Source organism: Sminthopsis crassicaudata, chromosome 3 (assembly GCF_048593235.1).
Source record: "Sminthopsis crassicaudata isolate SCR6 chromosome 3, ASM4859323v1, whole genome shotgun sequence".
Lineage (NCBI taxonomy): Eukaryota > Metazoa > Chordata > Mammalia > Dasyuromorphia > Dasyuridae > Sminthopsis > Sminthopsis crassicaudata.
This window is the reverse complement of record NC_133619.1, coordinates 398,589,390-398,613,956: the sequence shown is the minus strand read 5'-3', so window position 1 is coordinate 398,613,956 and position 24,567 is coordinate 398,589,390. Positions and strand designations below refer to the sequence as shown.

At 36.4% G+C, this 24,567-nt stretch overlaps 1 protein-coding gene across 5 annotated transcripts in view; it reads right to left on the bottom strand.

Annotated features, from left to right (window-relative positions):
- The window catches only part of GRIK4 (glutamate ionotropic receptor kainate type subunit 4), a 680,228-nt gene that overhangs the window by 165,904 nt on the left and 489,757 nt on the right, over positions 1–24,567 (bottom strand). For 4 of the 5 annotated variants that reach the window (XM_074302596.1, XM_074302599.1, XM_074302598.1 and 1 more), the window contains 2 exons: positions 4,943–5,095; positions 3,144–3,248 (listed from right to left, as the gene is read on the bottom strand). In XM_074302596.1, the coding sequence (XP_074158697.1) occupies positions 3,144–3,248; positions 4,943–5,095 (258 nt within the window). The remainder of the gene's footprint in view (positions 1–3,143; positions 3,249–4,942; positions 5,096–24,567) is intronic. The other variant, XR_012488209.1, reaches the window with a different exon arrangement.

The window sequence follows — 24,567 nt, the reverse complement described above, 5'->3', positions numbered from 1 at the left end:
TTTGAATTATTTATATCTTCTCCATCACTTTCTTAAAATCCAGACAATCAACAATAATTCCAGCCCTGAGTGGTAGCTTGCCGGTTTCTGAGGTGCACATGCCCACATTGAAAATTTAACAATCTGGACCATCTAGTTTGAGAAGTCTCCAGCTTACCTTGCTAAAGCTCACTCAAGGGAAACATATATTAAACAATGAAAACGTGCTTCCACTTTCCTTGGTGGATTGTAACTTCCTTGAAGGCAGGAATTTTCACTTTATCTTTGAACCTTTGCAGATAATAAAAACTTGATGAATGTTCATTAAATTAATTTGGATTGATTTTATTTCTGGCAGCTATCTACCTTGATCCATCAAATGTACTTACTTATAGTCAATTATTGATTATTCACAGATATAGATGTGAGGTAGCAATCATAGAATCATGGAATCTTGGCATTGGAAATAATGTTAGAAGTCTTCTGCTACAATACTTGTACCTCTGCTAAGGATCTCCTTGTAGTTACTAATTATCTCAGTTTAATTAAGTAGTTTCAATCACTTCTAACATTCTCTCTCTCCATGGCCCCATTTGAAGTTTTCTTAGCAAAGATACTGGAGTGGTTTGCCATTTCCTTCTCTGGCTCATTTTCCATTGGGGGAAAACTGAGGCAAACAGGGTTAAGGGACTTGCCCAGGGTGATACAGTAAGTATCTGAAGTCACATTTTAACTCAGAAAAATGAGTCTTCCTGCCTCCAGGCCCAGCACCCTATTGTACCACCAAGGTATACTAACTGCCTCAGTATTAGGTTCCAAAGATTGACACCATCTGATAGGATGGATCAGATTTTTGGTTAGTTTACTGATATAGCCTTTATTGAAGGGTGAAGGGATCTGGAAATCTCTAGCTATTCCTTAGCAGTCATGGATGTGTTGTTCATAACCTCATTAGCACTTAGTAAGAACCTAACAATCTTCCTGCTTTGGTTCTATTCACCTATTTCTCATATATATGTATATGCCTAATAGGGGGCATGTCATTTGTATTAATATAGGGAACTCTTTAATAAAGACACTTGCTTTACTAATGCAGATAAATAACTTCTTCTCAATCCATCATCTCAGATAGCTGCCTAAAGCACTTAGAGATATGTGACTTGCCCGGAATCATACAACCAATATATCCAGAAGTCAGTACTTGAATTTACGTTTTCTGGTTCCAAAGTTGGATTTCTATCCATTATTGCTTCATGTCTATTTCCATGTGTGTGATGGATCTCACTGAGTCACCTAGCTGATACAAGTCCTTTATTTAATTTACCATGCAGGGCATATTTTCTAAGCTGGGATCAAGTATAAAGCAGCTAGGCAGAACACTGGCTAGAATTCAGGGCCTGGAGTTAGGAAAACCTGAGTTCAAATGCTGCCTCACAAACTTACTAGCAATATAACCTCTGGCAAGTTATTTATTATATCTGTTTCAGTTTCTGCATTTGTAAGATGGGGATAATAATAACATCTATCTCTCAGGGTTTTTGTGAGAATAAAATGAGATAATATTTATAAAGTACTTTATGAACCTTAAATCACTATGTAAACTCTAGCTATTAATTATTATCATTATTATTCTAAGGATTGGAGTGATACATATAGGCCTAGGGGAACTGTAAGGATAGCTGTCCTGGATTTCCTTTCACAACATCCAATTGTAAGTATGAATCCCCTTTATAGTATTTTGATAAGTGTTCATCTAGCTTCTGCTTGATGATTTTTACTGATAAGTAACTCATTATTTAATGAAGCACCAATCCTATTGTTGTATAGTTTTGTTGTTGATGGTAGCGTTCTGTTATTTCAGTTATGTCCATCTCTTCATGATCCCATTTGGAGTTTTCTTGGCAAATATTTTGGAGTTGTTTGTCTTTTCCTTCTCCAGCCCATTTTACAGATAAGGAAACGGAGACAAATAGAATTAAATAGCTTACCCAGAGTCATACTAGCTAGTAAGTGTTGGCAGTTGGATTTGAATTCAGGTTGTCTTCCTGACCCTAAGCCTGGCTTCCTATCCACAACACTACTTCCCTGAAAAGTTCTTTAGGTAAATCTACCCCCCTATAACTTCACAGTTATTCAGACTTCAATCTTTTCTTGCCAAGAAAAAAGCATATTAGCTTGTCTGAATGTCTTTAATGTTGTCTACTGACTCTCAAGGACCATTAGCCCTCTTGGCAAAGAAAGGTTGGTATAGCAAAATCAGTGACAATAGACCTAAAAGACAGAGAACTCAAGGGACCCCATATCTGACTAAAGATTGACCTATATAATCAAATTAAATTTAAGAAGCATTTATTAGGCATCTATTATCTTCACAGTACTTTACTTGACTTTGGGAATTTAAAAAAATCTTCTTAGGTGTCAAAGAACTTATAAATAATATTGGAATTTGACATTCATTATATAATTTGTTTTCTGCAGCACGGTGTGATAAAGTGGAAAGAGATGGATTTAGAATAAAAAGACCTTGGCTCAAATTTTGGCCCTATCATTTATCATTTACTAGCTGTGTGTTGTTGAGTAAGTCACTGAACTTTTCTGGGCTATATACCTACACATATATATGACATACATACATATATACATATACATGCATATATATGTATATGTATATATGTATGTATGTTATATATATATATATATATATATATATATATATATATATATATATATATATATATATATATATATATATATATATATGATTTTATGATTCTACCTCCCAAGAACCTAAAATGTTAGAAAGAAAATGGGGTCCAGAGAGAAAAAGCATTTACTTACCCAAGGTCACAAAGCTAGTTAATGAAATAAAAATCCTAGTCTTCTGAGTTGTGGTATCTTTCTCCCCATGATTTAATTTTTATCTACATTGCTCTTAAAATTATTTTGCAATATCTGAGCACATGCTCTCTGTCTGATAGTGCTGGGGGAAAGAGAGGGGATGAATGGTGGGAATATAATGTGATATACATACTGTCAACATGGAAAGTTGAGAGATGGCTATAGTTCTGACAAGCACATTGTCAAAGAATATAACCCACTGATGGGGAGGTGATAGGCACAGGATGGAAATATGGGCCATTAACACACCTTGGCACTCAGCTTACCTGCCGGAAGCCATTCCTTGTGAACTGCAGGATTTTAAGGGCATAGTTGGATCTCTGGCCTTTGCTGTTGAATTCGATGTGGCCGGTGAGACCTTCCAATTCTACCTGTCCAAGAGAGAGTGAGTTACAGCACCAAAGTGGCTTGGTGTTTCCATTGATCTAGAACGTATACCAGGAGAAAGAGAATGACTTCCCTTTTCCCACTTTCAAGCCATTCTTCTTTTCCTCTAATGTACCCCTATCTTTCCAAGACAGATTTAAATGCTTCTTTCACTATGAAGTCTTTCCTTAACTCTCTAGGAAGTAACTCTCTTCTTTGCTCTGTTCCCCTTAGATTTCATGTGGCATATTGTTTTGTACCCAATTAATTTATTATGTGTTATTTTATATTATGTTTATCTTTGTAGCAAAGGCAAAGAGCATAGTTTATCTAAGCCTTGAGGCTTCCTCTGTGCCCAGCACATAATAAATGCTTAATAAATGTTGAATAAATGTTTTATTTAATGAATACTGGAGAGGTAAAAGCTGTCGAGATCCATCTTCCTATCTCCATTTAAGAGTTTTGGGATATTGTAAATATAACTCCTGTGAATCAGTGTTATTTATTTTTAATCCATTTGAAGGGGAATGTGAATGATTTAAGAAGCAAACCTTTCTACCTATATTTAAATTCATATCCCTGTCCATTTTCAAGCTGAAAGGAAGCTGGAATTCTACCATTGCTTTCTGCACCCCTGTAACTTCCTGCAACTTCCTGCAACTTCAGCAATTGTTTAGATGGCTCATCTAGAATACCTCTCCTTTCCTCTATGGCATCTCTATGCAAAGTCATCCCTTCTGTAGGAACCCCACAAAAGATCACAGGACCACATATCTCTAACATGTATAAAGTCAGGCTAACCCTAAAGAAAACTAGATTTGGGGCTATGAACAAAAATTAACAAAAGAAAATGATACATGTTGATCATTATGTATAGCCCCCCGCCATTTCTGGTTAACATTTTACATTCATATATAAACACAGATATCTGTATATTCATACACATATGTATAAACATGTATATCTCCAATCTTTTGTTAATATTCTTAGATGACCCCAAACCATATGTGTATATGTGTATTTGTGAGTACATATTAATTTCTTCAATTTTTCCTAGACTTCTGGAACTGTCTTTTTGGAGGCCTACAATGATCTTGACCCATATTTGCAACCTTGAGAATATTCAGAAGGGCCAGGGGAAATTCAGTAAGGTGCTATGGACATTTGAGTCATGCTAGCTGAGGAATGATAGTCAGAAGATTAGAATATGTGCTGAATTGGGAATAGTGTCCCTTCCCATCTCTATAACAACCATTCTTTTTCTGGTTACAATTCTACATGGGTTGCTTAGATTGAATTTCTTTAATCTGATTGAGTGGGACTTATAACACTAATATTGGGGGATAGGGCTTATGCTGTTTGACAGGCTAATTTTATCAAGTTATATCAAAAGAGATAACAGATAAAATACTTTGCAAATATTAAAGTGCTAAATGATACTATCTTTACTTATTATTATTATTATTATTTGGTTATTATCTTTTGAGAGACACAAATTGACTTATATTTTATGCCACCTGCCATAATAATGAACCACATTATGACAGTGAATTATGTATGTGTGTATGTGCATGCACATGCATGCTCAAGTGGTACTTTTGTCTTTGATCTGACTGCTTCCATCCCCCCATATATGACTAAACCCCGGGATATAAACAAGTATCAGTATTGCTAGCCAGGCCCTTCAGTCCCTTCTCACCATTCTCAGGTAATTCATGAGGCTGGTACCATGCTGCCAGATCTGTGCTGAGCCACAAGACAGGGGCTTCACACCAATCTCCTGACTTCGGTTCAGCTCTTGAACTGCGGTCACAACAGTGTAGACAGCATCAAATAACAGGGCTGAGGAGAGCTGGGGGTGTGGGGAGGGAGATGAAAGTCAAAGGATGAAGGGAGAAAAAGAAAAGGAGAATGAAGAGAAAAAGACAATGAAGGAAAAAGAAGGAAAGAAGGGATGGAGGAAGAAAGAAGAGATGGAAGAAAGGAAAGTTGAAAAGTAAAAGAAAGGAAGTAAGAGAAATGGGAAAGAAGAAAATAAAAACAAAAGAAATAGAAATAATAAGAGGGAAGGAGAGAAGGAGGAAGAAGGAGGAAAAAAAGAAGAAGAAGAGAGAAGAGAGAGATGAAGAAAATAAAAGAAAGAGGAAATAAGGAAATAAGAGAATATCTATCAGTGAATGAAAATAAATTCATCTCTAAAACCCCATTTTAGGCTACAAGATGATTTCTCTTTGTTCCACGCTAATGGATTTTAGAACCAGCAAAGGTGAGAGCATGAAAACTGCCAGTATAAGGCCTTCACTGTCATCTCTGGCACTGACTTTTTTCCTGGTCTATATACTATCTAAAAAGACACCCACCAACCCTTCCCTTTATATTCAATTAACCCTAGCATGCTATTTTCTTTATTTGTTCTAGGACAATGAAAATATCCATTGAATTCAGGTGAAAAGGGGTACCTAGGTCAGTGAAGGAGGATTTTTATTTATCTTTGACACTCATTAAAGCTTAATTCAAAACTGCTGAAATTTATGTAAATACTCTAGAAATTTGAGGCTTAAGTGAACCAATCATTCAACTATACTGATTTAGAGTCTTTCTGTGTGCAAAGCCTGGTATTATGTGGTGTTTGTTGGTGGATAGTACATGGGGAAGAAAGGATTAACAGGAAAAATGCAGAGGGAATCTAGGTACAAATCATGTTTTTGGAAAGTTTAAAATGACTAAATTAGGTTTAAAAAAGGCCTAAGTATATTTATAAAGAGATATATAAACAATACTAAATTGACATAGGGCAAGTAATATACACGTCCAACAGGTTAAGCCTTACACATAGGCAGAATACATAGCTGTACACGAAGTATTTTGGCGCTATTCATGTTTCTAATCTGTTTCAGGAAGGTATTGTTCATAATTTCCAACTGACCAAGTATTCTATAGTATACTTCCCACAATGATATTACTGTGAAAGACTACAGAAAAGCCCTTTCCCCAAGCCCAAAATAACTCCTCCACTGCTGCCTGTAATTTTACTATAACAATTGATTTCTTTGGATTAAATTGCACAAATTTATGTCTTTGAAAAGTTTACTATGTTAAAACATAAACAGATCTGACAAAACACATCAACAACTTTCAGGTGAAAGTACAGTGAATTAGAGTGAGAATAAAAAGAAAACAGAGATGCTAACATTGGGTAATAAACTCAGAATATTTAAATTAGATGAAGGTTATTGATGATTATTCCCTAAAATTAATCTGGTATAGCTGTTTCCCTCACTCAGACCTTACACCAAAGGCTGGATGACCACTTGTTAGGTATGTTGCAGTGGGGATTCTTGTCCTGGTGAAGCTGTATTAGATGGCCTCTGAGGTTCTGAAATTCAGTGATTCCTTCCTTATAAGAAAATCTGGGCCATGGATCTTTCTGCCAAGAAACTCACATTACTTATTGTTGTAGCAGTTATTTGTCCCTTTTTATGATATTTCTGGTGCTGCTGTCTTATAATGGCATTTAATCTTTCATATATCTTTATTTTTGTCTCCCCAATTAATCTGTAAGCTTCTTGAGGGCAGTAACTATGATTTGTTTCTTTCCATATCTTACATTAACAAGTATAGATGTTCAGCTACTCAGCTGATATGTTTGAATCAATGAGTGGACAAATACAGTCACTGGGTACTTGGAATGGGCAGGGAGGTTAAGAAGCGGGGTAAAAAAGAATAAATTGAAAGAAAGTACGTTGAATACTTACTATGTGCAAGACAATCTTTTACAGTCTACAAGGAGAGGGATTGCCCTGATACAAATTAATAGGAATTAGTACAGAGTATATTGACAGATTTATTGAATAAGGGAAGGCAAAGGGATCCCAAATTTAAATTCCACTCAATTCATAATTTTGCCCAATAATAGGAACCAGTCTAAACCATCTTTAGATTACTTTTAAAAATGCAGTATAGGTTAAAACAACAAAAGAACATCAATTTGTCTGTGAAGGAGGAAGGCTAAAACTCTAGCCTGACTTTGCCAACATCTGGGCAAAGATAAAACAGAGAATTCAATCTTCTTCTCATCTATCTACAATCTCTCTGGAAAAGAACATTGTAGCAGTGGGGAATTAACCTGTATCCTTTCACTGTTTGCCTCTAAGGAGCTATTAGTTCCAGTATCTTGCCCCAAAAGAAGCTGCTATTACAGTCATGAAATCAAGGGGTCCAAGGCACCAAGATCCATGCACTCCTCCTGGAAGAGCTCTCTTCTTCTTCTTTAAATCCCTTTAAATCCCTCTGCACTGATTATCTTCTAATTTGTATTAGGACAATTATTTCCTTTCTGGAGTATAACATCATTGGGTCAGGGAAGACATTTTATTGATCTTGGTATCATTTGCAGAACACTGTGTCTTGCACATAATAGGTATTCAATATATTTGCAGTTAACTAACATGCAGCTAGCACTCGGAGTCCATTCAAATCCCGGTTTGGACATTTACTGGCTGAGCAAGTTATTCCCTGCTCTGGGCCTCATCTATAAAACGAGGAGGTTGAACTTGATGAGTTACATGATATTTATGATGTTTTTAATCCTAAATATGCTTACAGTACACAGTTGCCTGTTCTGGGCACTGGGGAAGAAAGATACAAAGCTGAATGTGACATAATCCATGTTCTTATATAAAGGCCCCTCTTTCAGGGAGGGAATGGGGGAACTTGATCTCCTTGACCTGTAATTTCAAAGGGAAGTCTTGATGAGGAATTTTCTCTACCCAGAATATTTGCATCTTCTCTTTAATTTACTGTTTTAGAGAGTTGTCTGAACATTGAGAAATTAAGTGACATGCCCAAGGTAACACAGTCAAGATGGATCAGAAGCAGAATTTGAAATCAAGGTTTTCTGACTTCAAAGTCAGATCTTTATATAAGTATAGGCTAAAGGAATCTTCTAAAGGAATGATATGTAACTCAAATATAAGATAATACATTTCTTTTGTTGTAGTATATAGATAGATGCTAAAAAGACTGGATGATATGAGGGAGAAGATCAGTATTGATAGAGAAAATAGGTAAATTTCATGGAGAGGGTATCTTTTAATATGAGTTTTAAAGATGGTAAAGATTTCATCAGACTTGTTGGAGTGAATTAAATTCTACTTTCAGGGCTCTATGTAAAACTCTTTGGTCTCCTTTGCTGTCAGCCAGATAGAATCCTCAAGCTCCTCTGTTGTCTGCTCTCATCCATCAATTTCAGCTCATTCCTCTCCATCCCATTACCTTGCCCCTTTGCATCTTTGGCTTTCTCTTCATCTGAAGTGGGGCTCTCTCACTCTCTTACTTGATGCTTCTCAAAGCTGTTACATCTGTCTGTGTCTGCTTTACATAATCTTTTTTCCCCTGAGCAAATATCTCCTTTTTATTAATGGTCTGTTCAACTTGACTACCAACAAGATTTAAAAGAATCAAAATATGGCTGACTTAGTGCACCAAGATTGGTCAGGATTTGTGAGTTTCTATTCATCCATTAATATCTAACTCAGTTGTCACCTTCTCCATGAAGCCCTCAATTATTTCCCAGTCAGTGTCAGCCTTCCCTCTCAAAAATCATATAGGACTTTGTTTTATAATCTCTAATGCACTCATCATGTATTATAGTTACTTCTGCAAGAGAAAGTTATTTCTAAATTCAGTAAGGGCAAGGACTCTGTCTTAGCTGAATTTTTTATCCCAGCTTGAATGGCCTACATACAAAAGGCATGTAATATATTCTGGATTAATTTAACTCTGTTTGCACTCCAGTTATCATCCTCATTTCTCCCTGTGCTTTGTACTCTACCCATATCCATACTATGTTGTCCAGTGAATACTCCCTTTCCTTTCCAGAGTCCCTTTATGTTTTCTTTCTCCTTTAGCATGTGAGCCCTTGAAGTCAGGGACTCTCTTATTTGCTTATAATTGTATCCATATATTTAGTAAAGAGAGAGAGAGAGAGAGAGAGAGAGAGAGAGAGAGAGAGAGAGAGAGAGAGAGAGAGAGAGAGAGAGAGAGAGAGAGAGGAGGTCCTTAATAAATGCTATCTAACTATCTTTCTATCTATCTAATCTATGTAATCTATCTATCTATCTATCTATCTATCTATCTATCTATCTATCTATCTATCTGGATCAAACCCTCCAGTAATCCAATATATGTTAAACGTGGTAGAAATATGCATACATATTTATACAATTATCTTGCTGCACAAGAAAAATCAAATCAGACAGGAAAAATGAGAAAGAAAATAAAATGCAAGCAAACAACAATAAAAAGAGTGAAAATGTTATGTTGTGAGCCACACTCATTTCCCATAGTCCTCTCTCTGTGTGCAGATGGCTCTCTTCATCACCAAGATCATTGGAACTGGTCTGAATCATCTCATTACTGAAGAGAGCCATGTTTTACTGATGATTCTTAAATCTACCCATCCTGCTCCAATCTCTCTGCTGACCTCCAATATTGCATCTCTAACTGACTTTCGGAAATCTTGAAATGGATGTTTAGTAGACAGCATAAATTTCACATCTTCAAAATGGAGCACATTATCTTTCCCTAAACTCTGCTCCCAGTCTCCCAGGCTGCCACCCTAAGAGTCATCTAGGACTCCTTCTTACTCTCTCTCACTCTCCCCAAACTGATCCAATATAGCACCAAGATCTGTAAACTTCATCTTTGTAACATCTCACATAAACTTCTCTTTTATGCTGACATTCTTTGTATCCCAGTTCAGGTCCTCATCTCCTTAATTCTGGACTATTGCAACTGCTGTAAGGCAAGGGGTCTCTGCATGCCTCAGGTGTCTCTACTTCAGTCCATCCTTCGTTCAGCCATCAGAGGGATTTTTCTAAAACTGAGATCTGACTATGTCACTCCCCCAACTCAATAAATTCCACTAGCTCCTATTGTTTCCAGGATCAATTACAAAATCCTCTACTTGACATTCAATGTCCCTCATAACTCAGCTCCCTCATACCTTCCCAGTGCTCTCATACCTTAATCCCTACTATACACTCTCTGATCCAATGATACCAACCCCTGGGTTATTTCACCCACAAAACTCTCTCTTCTCTAGGCATTCTTTCTGTCTGCCCCATGACTGGAATGTTCTCTTTCTTCCATTCCAACTACTGACCTCTCTGGCTTCCTTTAAGTCCCATCTAAAATCCCACCTTCTCAGCTCCTTCTTAATGCCAATGCCTTCCGCCTTAATCTGCGTATTCCCTCAATTAAACTGAGACCTATTAAAACTTTAATTTAAAAAGGCCAAGGTCTCCCATTGCATCCAGGGCCACTTACAGTCATACTGATCTATATTTGGCCACTGGACCCAGATGGCTCCAGAAGGAAAAGTGAGGCAGATAATCTTGCACAGCTTCCCTCACTTAAATCCAACTCACTTGCATATCATGGCATCACCTCCCCAATGTCATGGTCCTCTTTGAGAATGAAGGACAAACAATAGCATCTCTCTTTCTCTCCCCGTCTGTCTCTCTGTCTCTCTCTGACTGTCTCTGTCTCTGTCTCTTCTCTCCCAACCTATCCATGAAGTACTGTTGCGTCAGAGTTTCTGGATTATACTCCTTCAGAATCTTAGACTTGAAAGTGATCTTCAGCAATCATCTAGATCAACCTCACTATAAGTGTAGGAATCCTTTCTCATATCCTTGATAATTCCTTTGACTTGACTGTTGTATTATACACTATCAATTAATTTCTATCCCTTCTTCTCTCCACCCTCAATGGTCTGTTTATTTTTAGACTCTTAGAATTAATGTTAGACTTTCCACAGATCAGAGAGAACAGTGAATGCCCTCATTCTTCCCCTTTCCCCCACATTTATTTCACAGATGAGGAGAATGAGTCTTAGAGAAATGAAGCTCTATTTCATTCCAAATTCAGCAATCCAGAGTGAGTTGGCCAAGGTAATCTGCCTAATTAATCATAGGCCAAAGATTAAAATGGAAGTCACTTCACTCTCAGTGCTCTTTCTGTTAGGCCTTGTTGTCCCCTTTGAGCTCCTTTTCTGTCATTTTTGGGCTCCCTATAGCTACAATAAGGATTTAAATCTCAGGAAGCATTTGGATGGGGGTTGGGGTTAGAGTTTAGTGAATTATCATCTCCCTACCAGACTCTGCAAAAGTAGTTGCTTGAAGGGCTCCAGGGTTTTTTAGCTCCTGGAGGGGAAACTGTATTGAGGCCTAGATAGACTTTAGTTTGAATCCCACCTCAATTCACTTACTAGCTTAGCTCACATAGCCTTTGTCAGCTTCAGTTTCCTCATCAATGAAATGAGGGAAATCTATGAATTTCCTCATTGTAAATGATTGTCATAAGGATTATATGAAGTAATTTACATAAAGCATTTTGTAAATCTTAAATTGTTGTAGAAATGTCAGCTATAATTATTATTGAGAGGTTATATAGCACAACTGATGGAGTAGATTTTAGTATTAGAAAGACCTATGTTCAAATCCAGCCTGGATACATATTGGTGACTTTGGGCTAGTCAATTAGCTTGTCAATAAATTTGAAAGTCCTGAATTGCAATAAAAGAGAAAGTTCCTTTTCAGTAGCTCCCTATCCTGATGAAATCATGGGTCCAGATAAAATGATAGATGATTAAATATTTGAAAAATCCACTATACTCTGGTAGATTCAGATAAATTATCTGACTCTGCACATAGCCCTATTAGTTCCCTTCCATATGCCCAGCTGGGTGGAATAGGTCCATATGGAAGATAAGGTAGGGAGTAAGGGAAAGAGGAAAAGGGAGCAGGAATTCTGGTAGCTTTGTAGATCCATTAATTCTTCCAAGACATTCAATTTGAACTTTTCTTTCATTGAGGTTCCTTTTTCCTAAGGACCCTCATGTGAGATGCTCACATTTGAAGTCCTATTGGCCTTCAGGCTAATCTTTCCAAAATTCTTCTTATTTTCCACCACCAAAATCCACAGTCCTTTCTATCACATGGCTCCCTAACCTGGGGTAGCCAACCCAAGCCAAGCTGATGGATAGCCGAGAGGTAAGGAGTTTGGTAGTGAACACGTGGGTCTTCAGACCAGGCGTTCACTAGGGAACCAATAAGTCAGGGCATTATGTGAGTAGGTATAATAAAAGCTTTTAAGATTACACGTGGCTGTTCTTGAGTGTGCTACCTGTTATTAAACTATAGATTCAAGAGATCATGGCCAGAGACCTTTGAAGGGTAGGGTTGACACTGCAAAGGTCAGTGGTCAAAGGTACTCTGTTGGGCCTAGGGCAGACTAGTAATTGTAACTGGCAAGAAGGTTAGTTTTTCTTGGCTCCTGATGTGTTATATACAAGGGATCAAATGCATAGAATTCAAAAAATATTTGACAATTTTCATTGAGATCCCTGACTAGGGAATTCTTAATGTTACCTGACATTTCTGATACTTTATTTTCTGCAACAAGAAGGGGTGTTAATGGATGAAAGTATTCCCCAAAGTATGTGACTTCTCTTTTACCTTGAAAAAAAATCACTGAGTGTGGAGACATGATCTGGACTTGAATCTCACTTATACACATTACATGTTGTGTGACCATAGGAAATTCACATAATCTCTCTGGACATGTTTTGTCATTTGGCAAAATGAAGGGGTTGTATATCTCAGACTCCAAATCTACAATCCTATGATCCTAGGACTGTCATTGGAGAAGAGATTATCCTAAAACATTAGTTAACCTTCACTTGTCTTCTTGGATTAGGTAAGTGTAGTGTAGTGATAATATTCTGTGACTAAGACATCTTTCTTCAGCTACTTGATTCTCTTCTCTAAGCCCCCAATTCTTCTCTAGGCTCTAGATACTTTTCCTATTCATTTTAAACCCATATGTTAAGAGATCCTTGAAATACTTAGATGGGGCTCATAAGGTCAAGGTAAGGGAATAAAGGCAGGACAAGGAGTTCTTTCCATTCTCCTCTGAAGACTGAAAATCTCCTTTTTTAAAAAATAATCTTTTATTATTTTATTTTCCATGCAAAAACATTTTTAACTTTTGTTTTTGAAACCTTGAGTTCCAGATTTTCTCTCTTTCTCCCTCCCCATCTTCCTTCATTGAGAAGGCACATGTGAAGTTACACAAAACATTTCTATAAAATGAATATTGTAAAAGAGAGCATAGATTCTCACTCCTCCTAAAAAACTCTCAAGAAAAAAATATTGTAAGAAAAGGCCTGGGGGCAGCAAGGGATGCAGTGGATAGAGCACCAGCCTTGAAGTCAGGAGGACCTGAGTTCAAATCTGGTCTCAGATACTTAATACTTCCTAGCTAGGTGATCCTGGGCAAGTCACTTAACTTCAATTGGCTCAGCAAAAAAAAATATGCTTCAATTTGTACTTAGACATAATCAGTTCTTTCTCTGGATATGGATAGCATTTTTCATCAGAAGTCCTTCAGAGCAATCTTGGATCACTGTATTACTGAGAACAGTAAACTCATTCCCACAGCTGATTATCCCACCCCACTGCTATTTGTCATTTCACATGAGCTGATAAAGGAATTTCTAGGTATTTCTGAGAGCATCCTGCTCATCATTTCTTATAGAATAATGATATTCCTTCAAAACCACATATCACAATTATTCAGCCATTGCTCATTTGATAGACATCCCCTCAATTTCCAATTCTTTGCCCTGAGAAAAGAGCTACTATAAATATTTTTGTACACATTGATCCTTTTCTTCTTTCTGTTTTTAAAATATCTTTTGGGATACATATCTAGTAATGATATCATTAGGTCAAAGGATATGTATGCTTTTATAGCCTTTTGGGCACAGGTTATATCTTTTGATCATTTGTCATTATCAACTTTCCAAATAATCCTCTCTGAATCTGATTCCCTGTCTTTTCTTTTATCTTCCCTTTGCCCAAATTCCTTTCCCCTCACCTAATTTCACCTTTGCTAGAAGAGTCTCTAATTTCTTTGCCTCATCAACTTTCCCCATCTACTTTCAAATCCTCATCCTGAAACATCCTTTTTGCTCTTCTAATTGCTTTCTCCCTCTGCTATTATTTACTAATTTAGCTCTGAAAAGCATTTGAGGCTATAGTCATGATGAAAGCAACTCTGTTAAACCATACCATACTGTACATTTCTCAGTTCACACTCTGTATGAACTCTCGCTCTCTTTTTTTTCTTTCTCTCTCTCTGTCTCTTACTCCCTCCAGTCTCTGTGTCTTTCCAATTCTCTCCTATTGCCTAGTTTAATCTCTTTCCTTTTATTTTTCCTAATTTTCCCTGACTTTTTTGTGTTTTTTCTTTCTGTATCCTCATTTCATCTCTCTATTCTTTTTTCTGGTATTGGATTCTCTTCAAATTATAACATTTTTCAGTTAGTTGAACCTCTTTGAAAACCATGTCTTCTCTTTTGTCACTGAAATATTAGTTGGCAGGGAATTTCTGGTTCTCAGATTTTTATATGTTCATTTCTGTTCTTCATTGTTATTTTCTTTTGATTTTTTTTTGGAAATTGTTAAGGGGCATGAGAGATATCGTATAAATTAAGATTCATTGGTTGTGATTTAGAAGAAGTGTCTGAGATGATATCTTTTCATGAAAGAGCAATATAGTTGGGCCCCCAACCCTCTATAACCACTTTGCAAGCCAACTGAGATGTCAGCATTCTCTTAGGGCTGGGTGAAGCTTTAACCTCAAACTGTTGTCAATTGTAACTTTGCCCCCAAAGATAATACCAGGAGTGGAAGACCATTAAAATCCTGTGAAATAGACTTTACAATCTGGATTTTATTCAATAAAATAAACACTTAATTACAAACATCTGTTTTAGCCTAAATTCTAATTACTTAATCTAGCCATCTGTAATTTTAATGATTTCCACGATTTTCTTTCTTTGCAACGTGATTAATGAGAATGACATGTGAACAAGTGGTTCTACTTCTCTAGTCAATCACAGAGCTCTTTTTCTTTACTCCTACCATTTCCTTTTCAATGGAAAACCATGGAGTTTTTGCTTTTTGCCAGCAGCTGCCTGGCAGGTACATCTGGTAGGTGACATGATGTGCAGAGCCAAGTTGTTTTTGTTGGGTTTTTTTTTCATCTTAGCCACTAACTCTCCTGCCTCTTAGGAGATAGCTCCTCTGTTTATATAGGAATCCACCTGCTACACTATAAATTTGATGCCATGGAGATCGGGGGAGAGGGAAGGAGGAAAAGAGGGGAAAAGGGGAAGAAAAATTAGAGAGAAGATGAAGGAAAAGGAAAGGGAAAATAAGGAGAAGGGAATGTGGAGAGAGAGAAAATAAAGAGGGGATAAGGAATATAAAAAAGAGGGAGCCAAGAAGAGGGAAGGAAGGAAAAAAGGAAGAGAAGAAAGGAGAAGGGAAAGAGAGGAAGGAGAGAATAAAAGGGAGAATGAAATAAAGAAAAAGAGAATGAAAAAAGAAAAGGGAAAGAAAGAACAAAAAAGAGACAGAGAAAAAGAGGAAAAAGAAAAGGGGAGAGAATAGATTAGGCAAGAGGGAAAGGAACAGAGAGAGACAGAGAGGAGAATAAAAAAGAGAAAAGGAAAGAAAGAAATGTGAAAAAAAGAAAAAAAAGAGGGAGAAAAAAGAAGAGAGGAGGAGAGAAGCATAGAAAAGAGATGGGGAGGGGGAGAACTCCAAACAAGGGGATGCTTTCTCTTCTGAAGGCAGAGTAGAGGAAGGCAATTCAAGGTTGTTTCCCTACTGGGGCTGTGCTCCATCTTTCTTTGTGCTCTTTAGTAGCACTATCACATAAAAGGGCCAGGCTGTTTGCATGGGGAATTCCAGAAACAACAAGGCAGGTGGGGAGACGTGCTGCTCTTCAGTAAGGTCATTGCCATAGCAAGAGGCTCAGAGAGGCATGTGGCTGTTGTCATTGTTGTTGCTGCTGTTTCATCTTCTCACTTTCCCAAGGCATTTTCCCCTCCCCCTCCTTCCCAAGAAGGGTGATGGTGATGTGAAAAGACCCCTTGGGATACAGGAGATTGCAATTGCAGCACAGGCTCTGTCACTGATTTGTCATATGAACTTCGATATATCACTTAATCTCATCTCAATGCCCTCAATTTAAAATAGGAGGCATAACTCATACCCTTTCCTATTTCAAAAGATTTTATAGGAATAAAAGTTCCAAGGGAAAGTACACTGAGGAATTTTTAACTTCTCTGAGCTTTAGTTTCCTCATCTGAGGTTGTACTAGAGCCTTTTCAATTGTATGATTCTAAATATAAGTCTTCAGAATGAAATAACTTGGATACTTTTTGGTCTCACAGCTAATACACCCAACATTTTACATAGGAAATCAAGCTATAAAACTTTTAGTCTCTTAGGCAAAATATTTGATTAGCTTCCATTGTCCAATCAAGACAATCAAAGGAACTTATTGAATGCCTATGAGAATCAATGGTAAATCTGGCATTAGATACTTGACTCAGTCTCCCTTCCTTTAAATAGTCCATGGAATGAAATAGAAAAATCTCTATCAATATTGAGACAGTCCTGAGATTTCTTACTGTTCTTGTATATCACAACCAATTCAATCCTTGGGTCTGAAGTTAGAATACAGAATGATCACAGAATGATGACATCTTTTTGTAGTTCTTTTTGAATGCTTACGGTTGGCAGGAAATTCTCAAATAAATTGTTTATTTAAAAACAGTTAGCAGGCTTGGAGAAAACATAGCCTCCTATCCTTCCACTTCTCTTATTCAGATGAAATTTGTTATTTACCATTACTAGGACCTTTGGTTATGTGACCCAGTCCATCTTTACCCTTTAGCTTCAATTGTCTCCATGACCAAGCTTGAAACTACATTCTAGCACTTCATTATTCCACTAGCCACCATTCTAGAATTCCCTCTAACTTTCTACCCACCCCTCATTTGCAGTTCCTCATATATGAATGTATTCTACTACAACCAATACACCAAAGAATCAGAGCTTCATAGGAGAAGGGACTTCAGAAGTTATATAGTCCAATCCATTGATATAATGTTCATACTCGTAATTCCCCACCTCTGCAAATGTTGCTTCACTGGGGCCAAAACTTAGTCATTATAATTTTGCAGCACTGAATTTTGGTTGTTGCTATCCTGGTTTTGCTGATTTCATTATGAATTGCTTATTTAAACTTTCCATGTTTCTTTATATTCCCATATTCATTACTTCTCATAGTTGTGATAATATGTATATAGCAATTTGGAAACCTGCAAGCACTATAAAGGACTGTAGATCTAGAATTATAAGGGAATCTGAGGCAACTTTTCCTCAGCCTTTGCATTTTACATATAAAGAAACTGAGACTTGGGTAGATTAAATGCTTTACCCAAGGCAATGATGTCAATAAACTCAGAGATGGAATACAAATATTAGCTAGGATCATTATTGGTCTTTGATTCTTATCCCAGGCAGCTACTAAACATCACTGGAGGAAATCATGAATTTTTGCCCACTATAAATTCATGGTGCATAACTAAGCTGAACTCTGATTGATGCTTAACATTCTTTCTATTATTGACTCTCCATTTTTCCCCACAGAAACTGTTCCAAACCTCTATCTCTATGTTGCATGTCTCCACTGAACTCCTAGTTCTCAAATTTATATCAAATGACAAACTCCTACTTCACTGAGAAGACTGAGGTCATTTGGAAGATCTGCTCATCTTCTCCCTTCTCTTCCTTTAAAATGTCACAGCAAAGTTACCTCACTTCTCTGCAGCCACAAAATAAAAGACAATGCTAGTTATTATTAAAACAAATCTTTCTTTTTCAGCCCATAATCCCATTCCTTCAATCCTTCTCTAGCAATCATACCCTTTTTCTGATGCTTCTCCAACATCTCCCTTATTGTTGGCTCTTTCTTGTTTCCTATTTGCCAGTGGTTCTTCATCTGTCATCCTCCTTTATCACACTATGCTCTCCAGCCAAACTGGATTATTCTCCCTTCTCTAAACACACCTGCAACATCCCAACAATAATTTTCTCCAATGTCTGAAAGGTGTTTCCTTAACGCTTTTACCTGTTGAATTCCTCTCCCTTAATTAAAGCCTAAGTCTAATGCTTCCACTTTCACAAAATCTTCTCTCAGTTACCAATATCCTTTTCCCCTAAGTGTAACAGAGAAATTTCTTTTATACATTTTGTGTACTTTATTTTGTATTTCAATGATCTGCATTTGTGTCATATACTTCTAATAGACTGAAAGCTCTAGGAGAGGAAAAAAGTGTCTCTCTGCTAAGGTCTAGCATAGTATTCTGTACACAGTAAGCATTTAGCTAAGGTTTTGAAAATGAATTGAAATCCATCTGTGTCTAAAGGAAACCAAAATTGTGCTTTTCCACCTTAGCATCTTTACTCATAGCATCCTCCCAACTTTCAATTCCCTTTCCTCTCTTCTCTACTTACTGAAACATCCAGATCAGATGACTCCCATTCTAAGATGCCTTCTTTGACTATTCCAGCCCACGGGGGCCCAGGAAGTTCAATCTTCGCTCCTGTGATGTCAATGATTAATCATCTCTCTACAACTCCTTCAGCACTTATTTGGGATTAATTTGATTGTAATATGTATGTTTTATAGAATTACAGAGCAAAGGAATATTATGTCTGCAAGGGATCTCAGTGAGCATCTTGTCCAAACTTCTCATTTTACTTTTGGAATTAAGACCCTAAGCCTCCTAGGAACAGGGAATGGGTCTTATATATCTTTTTATTTATACCCTACAGCACTGTACTTAGTAGAGAGACTTTGTACATACTAGATAGTTAACAGTAATCTTTTGGTTGATTAGCAGATATGCAACCAGAACAGGTGAGATCAATACCACAGGATTAGTTAGGACAAGTGTATTGGTCATGACTACTACAACCAGGAAACCACTACCTGTTGCCCTGTGTCTGTCAAAAGTAGTGCATACATAAAATAATTGAATATTCCTAAATTGCCTATTTAAGATCTAGGAACTGGGAAAGTATGAACATTCAGTGAAAGGGTAGCCTGAATCATCAGGCCATAGATTTAGAGCTGGAAGGTGCCAACTAGAGTCCAGTTCTGATCTTTAAAGAAGAGGATATCTATATGTGCAAAATTGTTTGTATCAGTCCTTTTTGTAGTGGCAAGGAACTGGAAATTAAGTGGAAGTCCATCAGTTGGGGAATGACTGAATAAGTTATATTATATAAATGCAATGGAATATTATTGTCCTCTAAGAAATGATGAGTAGGATGATTTCAGAAAAGCCTGGGAAGATTTATATCAACTGATGCTAAGTGAAGTGGGTAGAATCAAGAGAACATTGTACACAGCAACAACAAGATTATGTGATGAACAACTGTGATGGATATGGCTCTTTTCAACAATGCAGTGATTTAAGGCCATTCTAGTTAGTAGATGTGTGATGGAAAGAGCCATCCACATCCAGAGAAAGAACTATGGAGATTAAATGTGGATCAAAGCATATTTTTTTTTTTTTTTACCATTTTTTGGTTGTGATTGTTTGTTTTTTCCTTTCTCATGTATTTTTTTCTCTTTTTGACCTGATTTTTTTGGTACAGCATGACCAAAGGAATATAGGAATATGTTTAGAAGACTTGAACATTTTTATCCTATATTGGATTGTTTGCTGTCTCAGGGAGAGGGAAGGGAAGAGAGGGAGAAAATTTTGGAACACAAAGTTTTGCAGGGGTGAATGTTGAAAACTATCTTTGCATATATTTGGAAAAAAACCAAAATATTATTAAAAAAGAAAAGGAGACCTAATGTGAGAAAGATTAAGTAACTTTCTCAAAGTTATATAGCTAATAAGTGTCAGCTACTTTTGAACTCAGGACTTCCAATGTCAGGTCCCCCTCTTTAATCACTGTATCTCAGTATAGAATCAAGGATCTGGAAAGAATTGGGGTATGAGTTTGCTGAACTATATTTGAAAGATGATACAGAACAGGAATCAGGAATAAGGCAAATGTTAGTTTGATTTCCCCCAAAAGGAAAACAAATAGTCTCCAAACTATGGACCAGTGAATTTAGCTTTGATTTCTACAAGAATTTGAGCAGTCATTACTAAAGAGATGGTTAATGATATCTTTAAAAGGAAATGGTAATCACAGTTAAGTCAGTGTGGTTTAATCAAGTACGGGTTATGCCAGACTAACCTTATTTCCTTTTTTGGCAGAATTACTAAATTTCTAAGTCAGAGTAATGAGGTTGATATAATTTACCAAGATTTTAGTTAAAATATTCTAATAAAGCCTTTCATGCTACTCTTGCAGAAAAGATGGAAAGATGTGGGCTACCTAATAGTACAATTAGATGACTTCAGAATTGGTTGAATGGCTGGGTTCAAAGAATAGTTGTTAATAGTTTGATGTCAGCCTTGCAAGAGGTCTACAGGAAAAATGCTCTCAAGCTCTGCACTAGATCCTGGTATGCTTAATATTTTATACTGTAGATAAAGGCATAAAATCATCTTTATCATATTTTTGGTGACTCAAAGCTAGAGGACACTGGATGCTGTGGAATCCAAAGACATATTAACAAGTGAGAACAGTAGGCTAAATCCAAATAGTGTGGTATTCAATAGGGATGAATATAAAATTTTACATTTGGCCTTGAAAACTTATTGTCACAAGTATAATAGCTAATGGAAAATATGCATAGGTAGCTTTTTGTTTGAAAAAAAAAGATTAGGGGATTTTGGTGTGTGGGAAGCTCTATATGAGCCAACAGTGTGATACAGCAGTCCAAAAAACCTAATATAAACTTGCTTGCAATAAGAGGACAACTTTCAGAAATAAGGAAGTGAGCATCTTTTTATGTTCTGTTCTGTTCAAAACACACCTGGGATATTCGGTTCCATTTTGGAGACATTGTTTAGAAAAACATTGATAAGTTGGAGAGCATAAAGATGGGTAACCAAGATGATCCTGAGGTTATGACGTATGGGGATCCATTGAAGGAAATGGGTATATTTAATCCCTCAGGGGGCAAAGAATTGCTGAATAACTGTCTTGTGAGAGAGGAACTAGACTTGTTTGGTGTGGCCCCAGAAGACTGGGGTCACTTTCAAAAGTGAGAATAACAAAGAAACAATTCTAAGCTTATGTCAGGAATAAACTTTTTAAAAATAGCTTTTTATTTTCAAAATATATGCAAAGATGATTTTCAGCATTCCCCATGCAAAACATTGTGTCCAAATTTTTCCTCCCTCCATTTCCCCCATTTTCTACCCTAGAAGCAAGAAATCCAATATATGTTAAACTTGTGCAATTCTTCTATACATATTTCTACATTTATCATTCTGTTCAAGAAATATCAAATCAAACAGGAAAAAATGAGAAAGGAAACAAAAAGTAAGCAAAAACAACAACAAAATAAGTGAAAATACTATGCTGTTCTCCACATTCAGTCCTCATAGTTCTCTCTCCTGAGTGCAGATAGGTCTTTCCCTCACAAATCTATTGGAATTGGCATGAATTACCTCACTGTTGAAAAAACCAACATCCATCAGAGTTGATCATCACATAATCTTATTGTTGCTATGTACAATATCTTCTTCATTCTTGTTACTTCACTTAGCATTACCTCATCTAAGTATTTCCAGGACTTTCTAAAATCAGCTTGTTTATAATTTCTTATGGAAAAAATGTTCCATAATATTCATATATCAAATTTATTTAGCTATTCTCCAACTGATGGGCATCCACTCAGTTTCAAGTTCCTTGTCATTACAAAAATGTTATTACAAACATTTTTGCACATGTGGGTCCCTTTCCCTTTCTTATGCTCTCTTTGGAATATAGGCCCAGTAGAAACACTGTTGGATCAAAGGTTACACACAGTTTGATAGCCCTTTGGGCATAGTTCCAAATTGCTCTCCAGAATGGTTGAATCAGTTTACACCTCCACTAACAATGTATTAGTGTCCCAGTTTTCCCACATCCCCTTCAACATTTATCCCTATTTTTTTCTGTCATTTTAGCCAATCTGAGAGGGGTGTAGTGGTATGGCAGAGTTGTTTTAATTTGTATTTCTCTAACCAATAGTGATTTAGACCATTTTTTCAGATGACTAGAAATGGTTTTAACTTCTTCATCTGAAAATTGTTTATATCCTTTGACTATCAATTGGAGAATGGCTTGTATTCTTATAAATCTGAATCAATTCTCTCTATATTTTTAAAATGTGTTTTTTTATCAGAACCCTTGGATGTAAATTTTCCCCCCAGTTTTCTGCTTTCCTTCAAATCTTGGCAGCATTGGTTTTGTTTGTATAAAACCATTTAAATTTGATATTGTCAGAATTATCCATTTTGCATTTCATAATGTTCTTTAGTTCTTCTTTAGCCACAAATTCCTCAGGAAAAAGTTCTTAATAGTTGGAACTTGGTGTTGCAGTGACCAGAGTGCTGAATCTGGAGTCATGTCCACTAATCTTCCTGAGTTCACATCTGGTCTCAAATATTCATTAACTGTATGACTTGGAGAAGTCACTTACCCTTGTTTGCCTCAGTTGCTTCTTCTATAAAAAAGATCTGGAGAAGAAAATGGCAAACCACTCCAGTATCTTTGCCAAAGAAAACACCAGTTGGGATCATGAAGAATCACATATGACTGAAAATCTGACATCTACTTGTCTATTCTTTATGTTACCTATGCTTAATCCTACCAAAGATGATTCCACCACTTAGTTTGGGCAGTGGTTCTGCTGCCTTGGGCCTTTCCTCCCCTTCCTGTTCATTTAGTCAATAACTATGAAGGATAGGCCAGGTAAGTGGCACGGTGGATAGAGCACCAGCCCTGAAGTCAGGAGAACCTGAGTTCAAATCTAGTCTCAGACATTTATCACTTCCTAGTTGTGTGACCCTGGGCAAATCACTTAACCCCAATTGCCTCAGGAAAAGAAAAAAAAACTATGAAGGTCATCTTTCAACAAAAAATATTCTCTCCAAGCAAGAGATAATTTACTATCAGATCTTTGGAGAAGGGAGGAATTTATGACCAAAGAAGTAGAGAACATTATGAAAGGCAACTTTGATCACATTAAATTAAATTTAAAATTTTCAAATAGCTTTTTATTTTCAAAATATATACAAAGATGATTTTTAGCATTCATATGTGCAAAACATTGTGTTCAATTTTTTCTTCCTCCATTCCCCCTATCCTCTCCCCTAGAAACAAATGATTCAATATATGTTAAACTTGTGCAATTCTTCTATACAAATTTCCACATTTATCATGCTTTGATTACATTAAATTTAAAAGGTTTTGCACAAACAAAACCAACAGAAACAAGATTAAAAAGGAAATACAAATCTGGGAAAAATCTTTACAACCAGTGTTTCTGATAAAGGTCTCATTTCTAAAATATATAAAGAACTGTGTCAAATTTATAAGAATAGGAGTCATTCTCCATCTGATACATGATCAAAGGATATGAACAATTTTCAGATGAAGAAAGTAAAACCATGTCTAGTGATCTGAGAAAATGCTCTAAGTCACTATTGATTAGAGAAATGCAAATTAAAATATCTATGAGATACCACCTCATACTTTTCAGGTTGGCTAAGATGCTAGGAAAAGATAATGATAAATATTTGAGGGGATGTGGGAAAACTGGGAAATTTTGTTGATGGAGTTGTGAAATGATCCATCTGGAGAACAATATGGAACTATACTGAAAAGTGCTATCAGACTATGCATACATACCCTTTGATGCATCAGTATCTCTACAGGCCCTATATCTCAAAGAAATCATAAAGAAGGAAAAAAGACCACATGTGAAAAAATGTTTGTAGCAGCTCTTTTTGTAGTAGAAAGAACTGGAAAATAGGTGCCTGTTAATTGGGGAATGGCTAAATAAGTTGTAATATATGGAGATAATGGAATATTATTGTTCTATAAAAATGATAACAAGCTGATTTTAGATTAGAAAAATTTGCATGAACTGATGCTGAGAGAAATAAGCAGGACCAGGAATACATTGTACCCAATAATAGCAAGAATGTATAATGATCAGCTATGAAAGATTTGGTTCTTCCCAGTGGTTCAGTGATCTAAAGCAATCCCAATAGACTTTGGACAGAAAATAGTTGCATCCAGAAAAAGAACTAAGGAGATTGAATGTAAATCAACAAAAGTATGTTCATTTCTTTCTTTTTTTGTTGTTTTTTCCCCCTCTCCTATAGTTTTGCCCCTTTGCTCTGATTTTTCTCTTCCAACATGATTCATAAAGGAATGTATAGTAAAAATAAATAAATTTTAAAAATATTCTCTCCAGCCCATTCTCCTT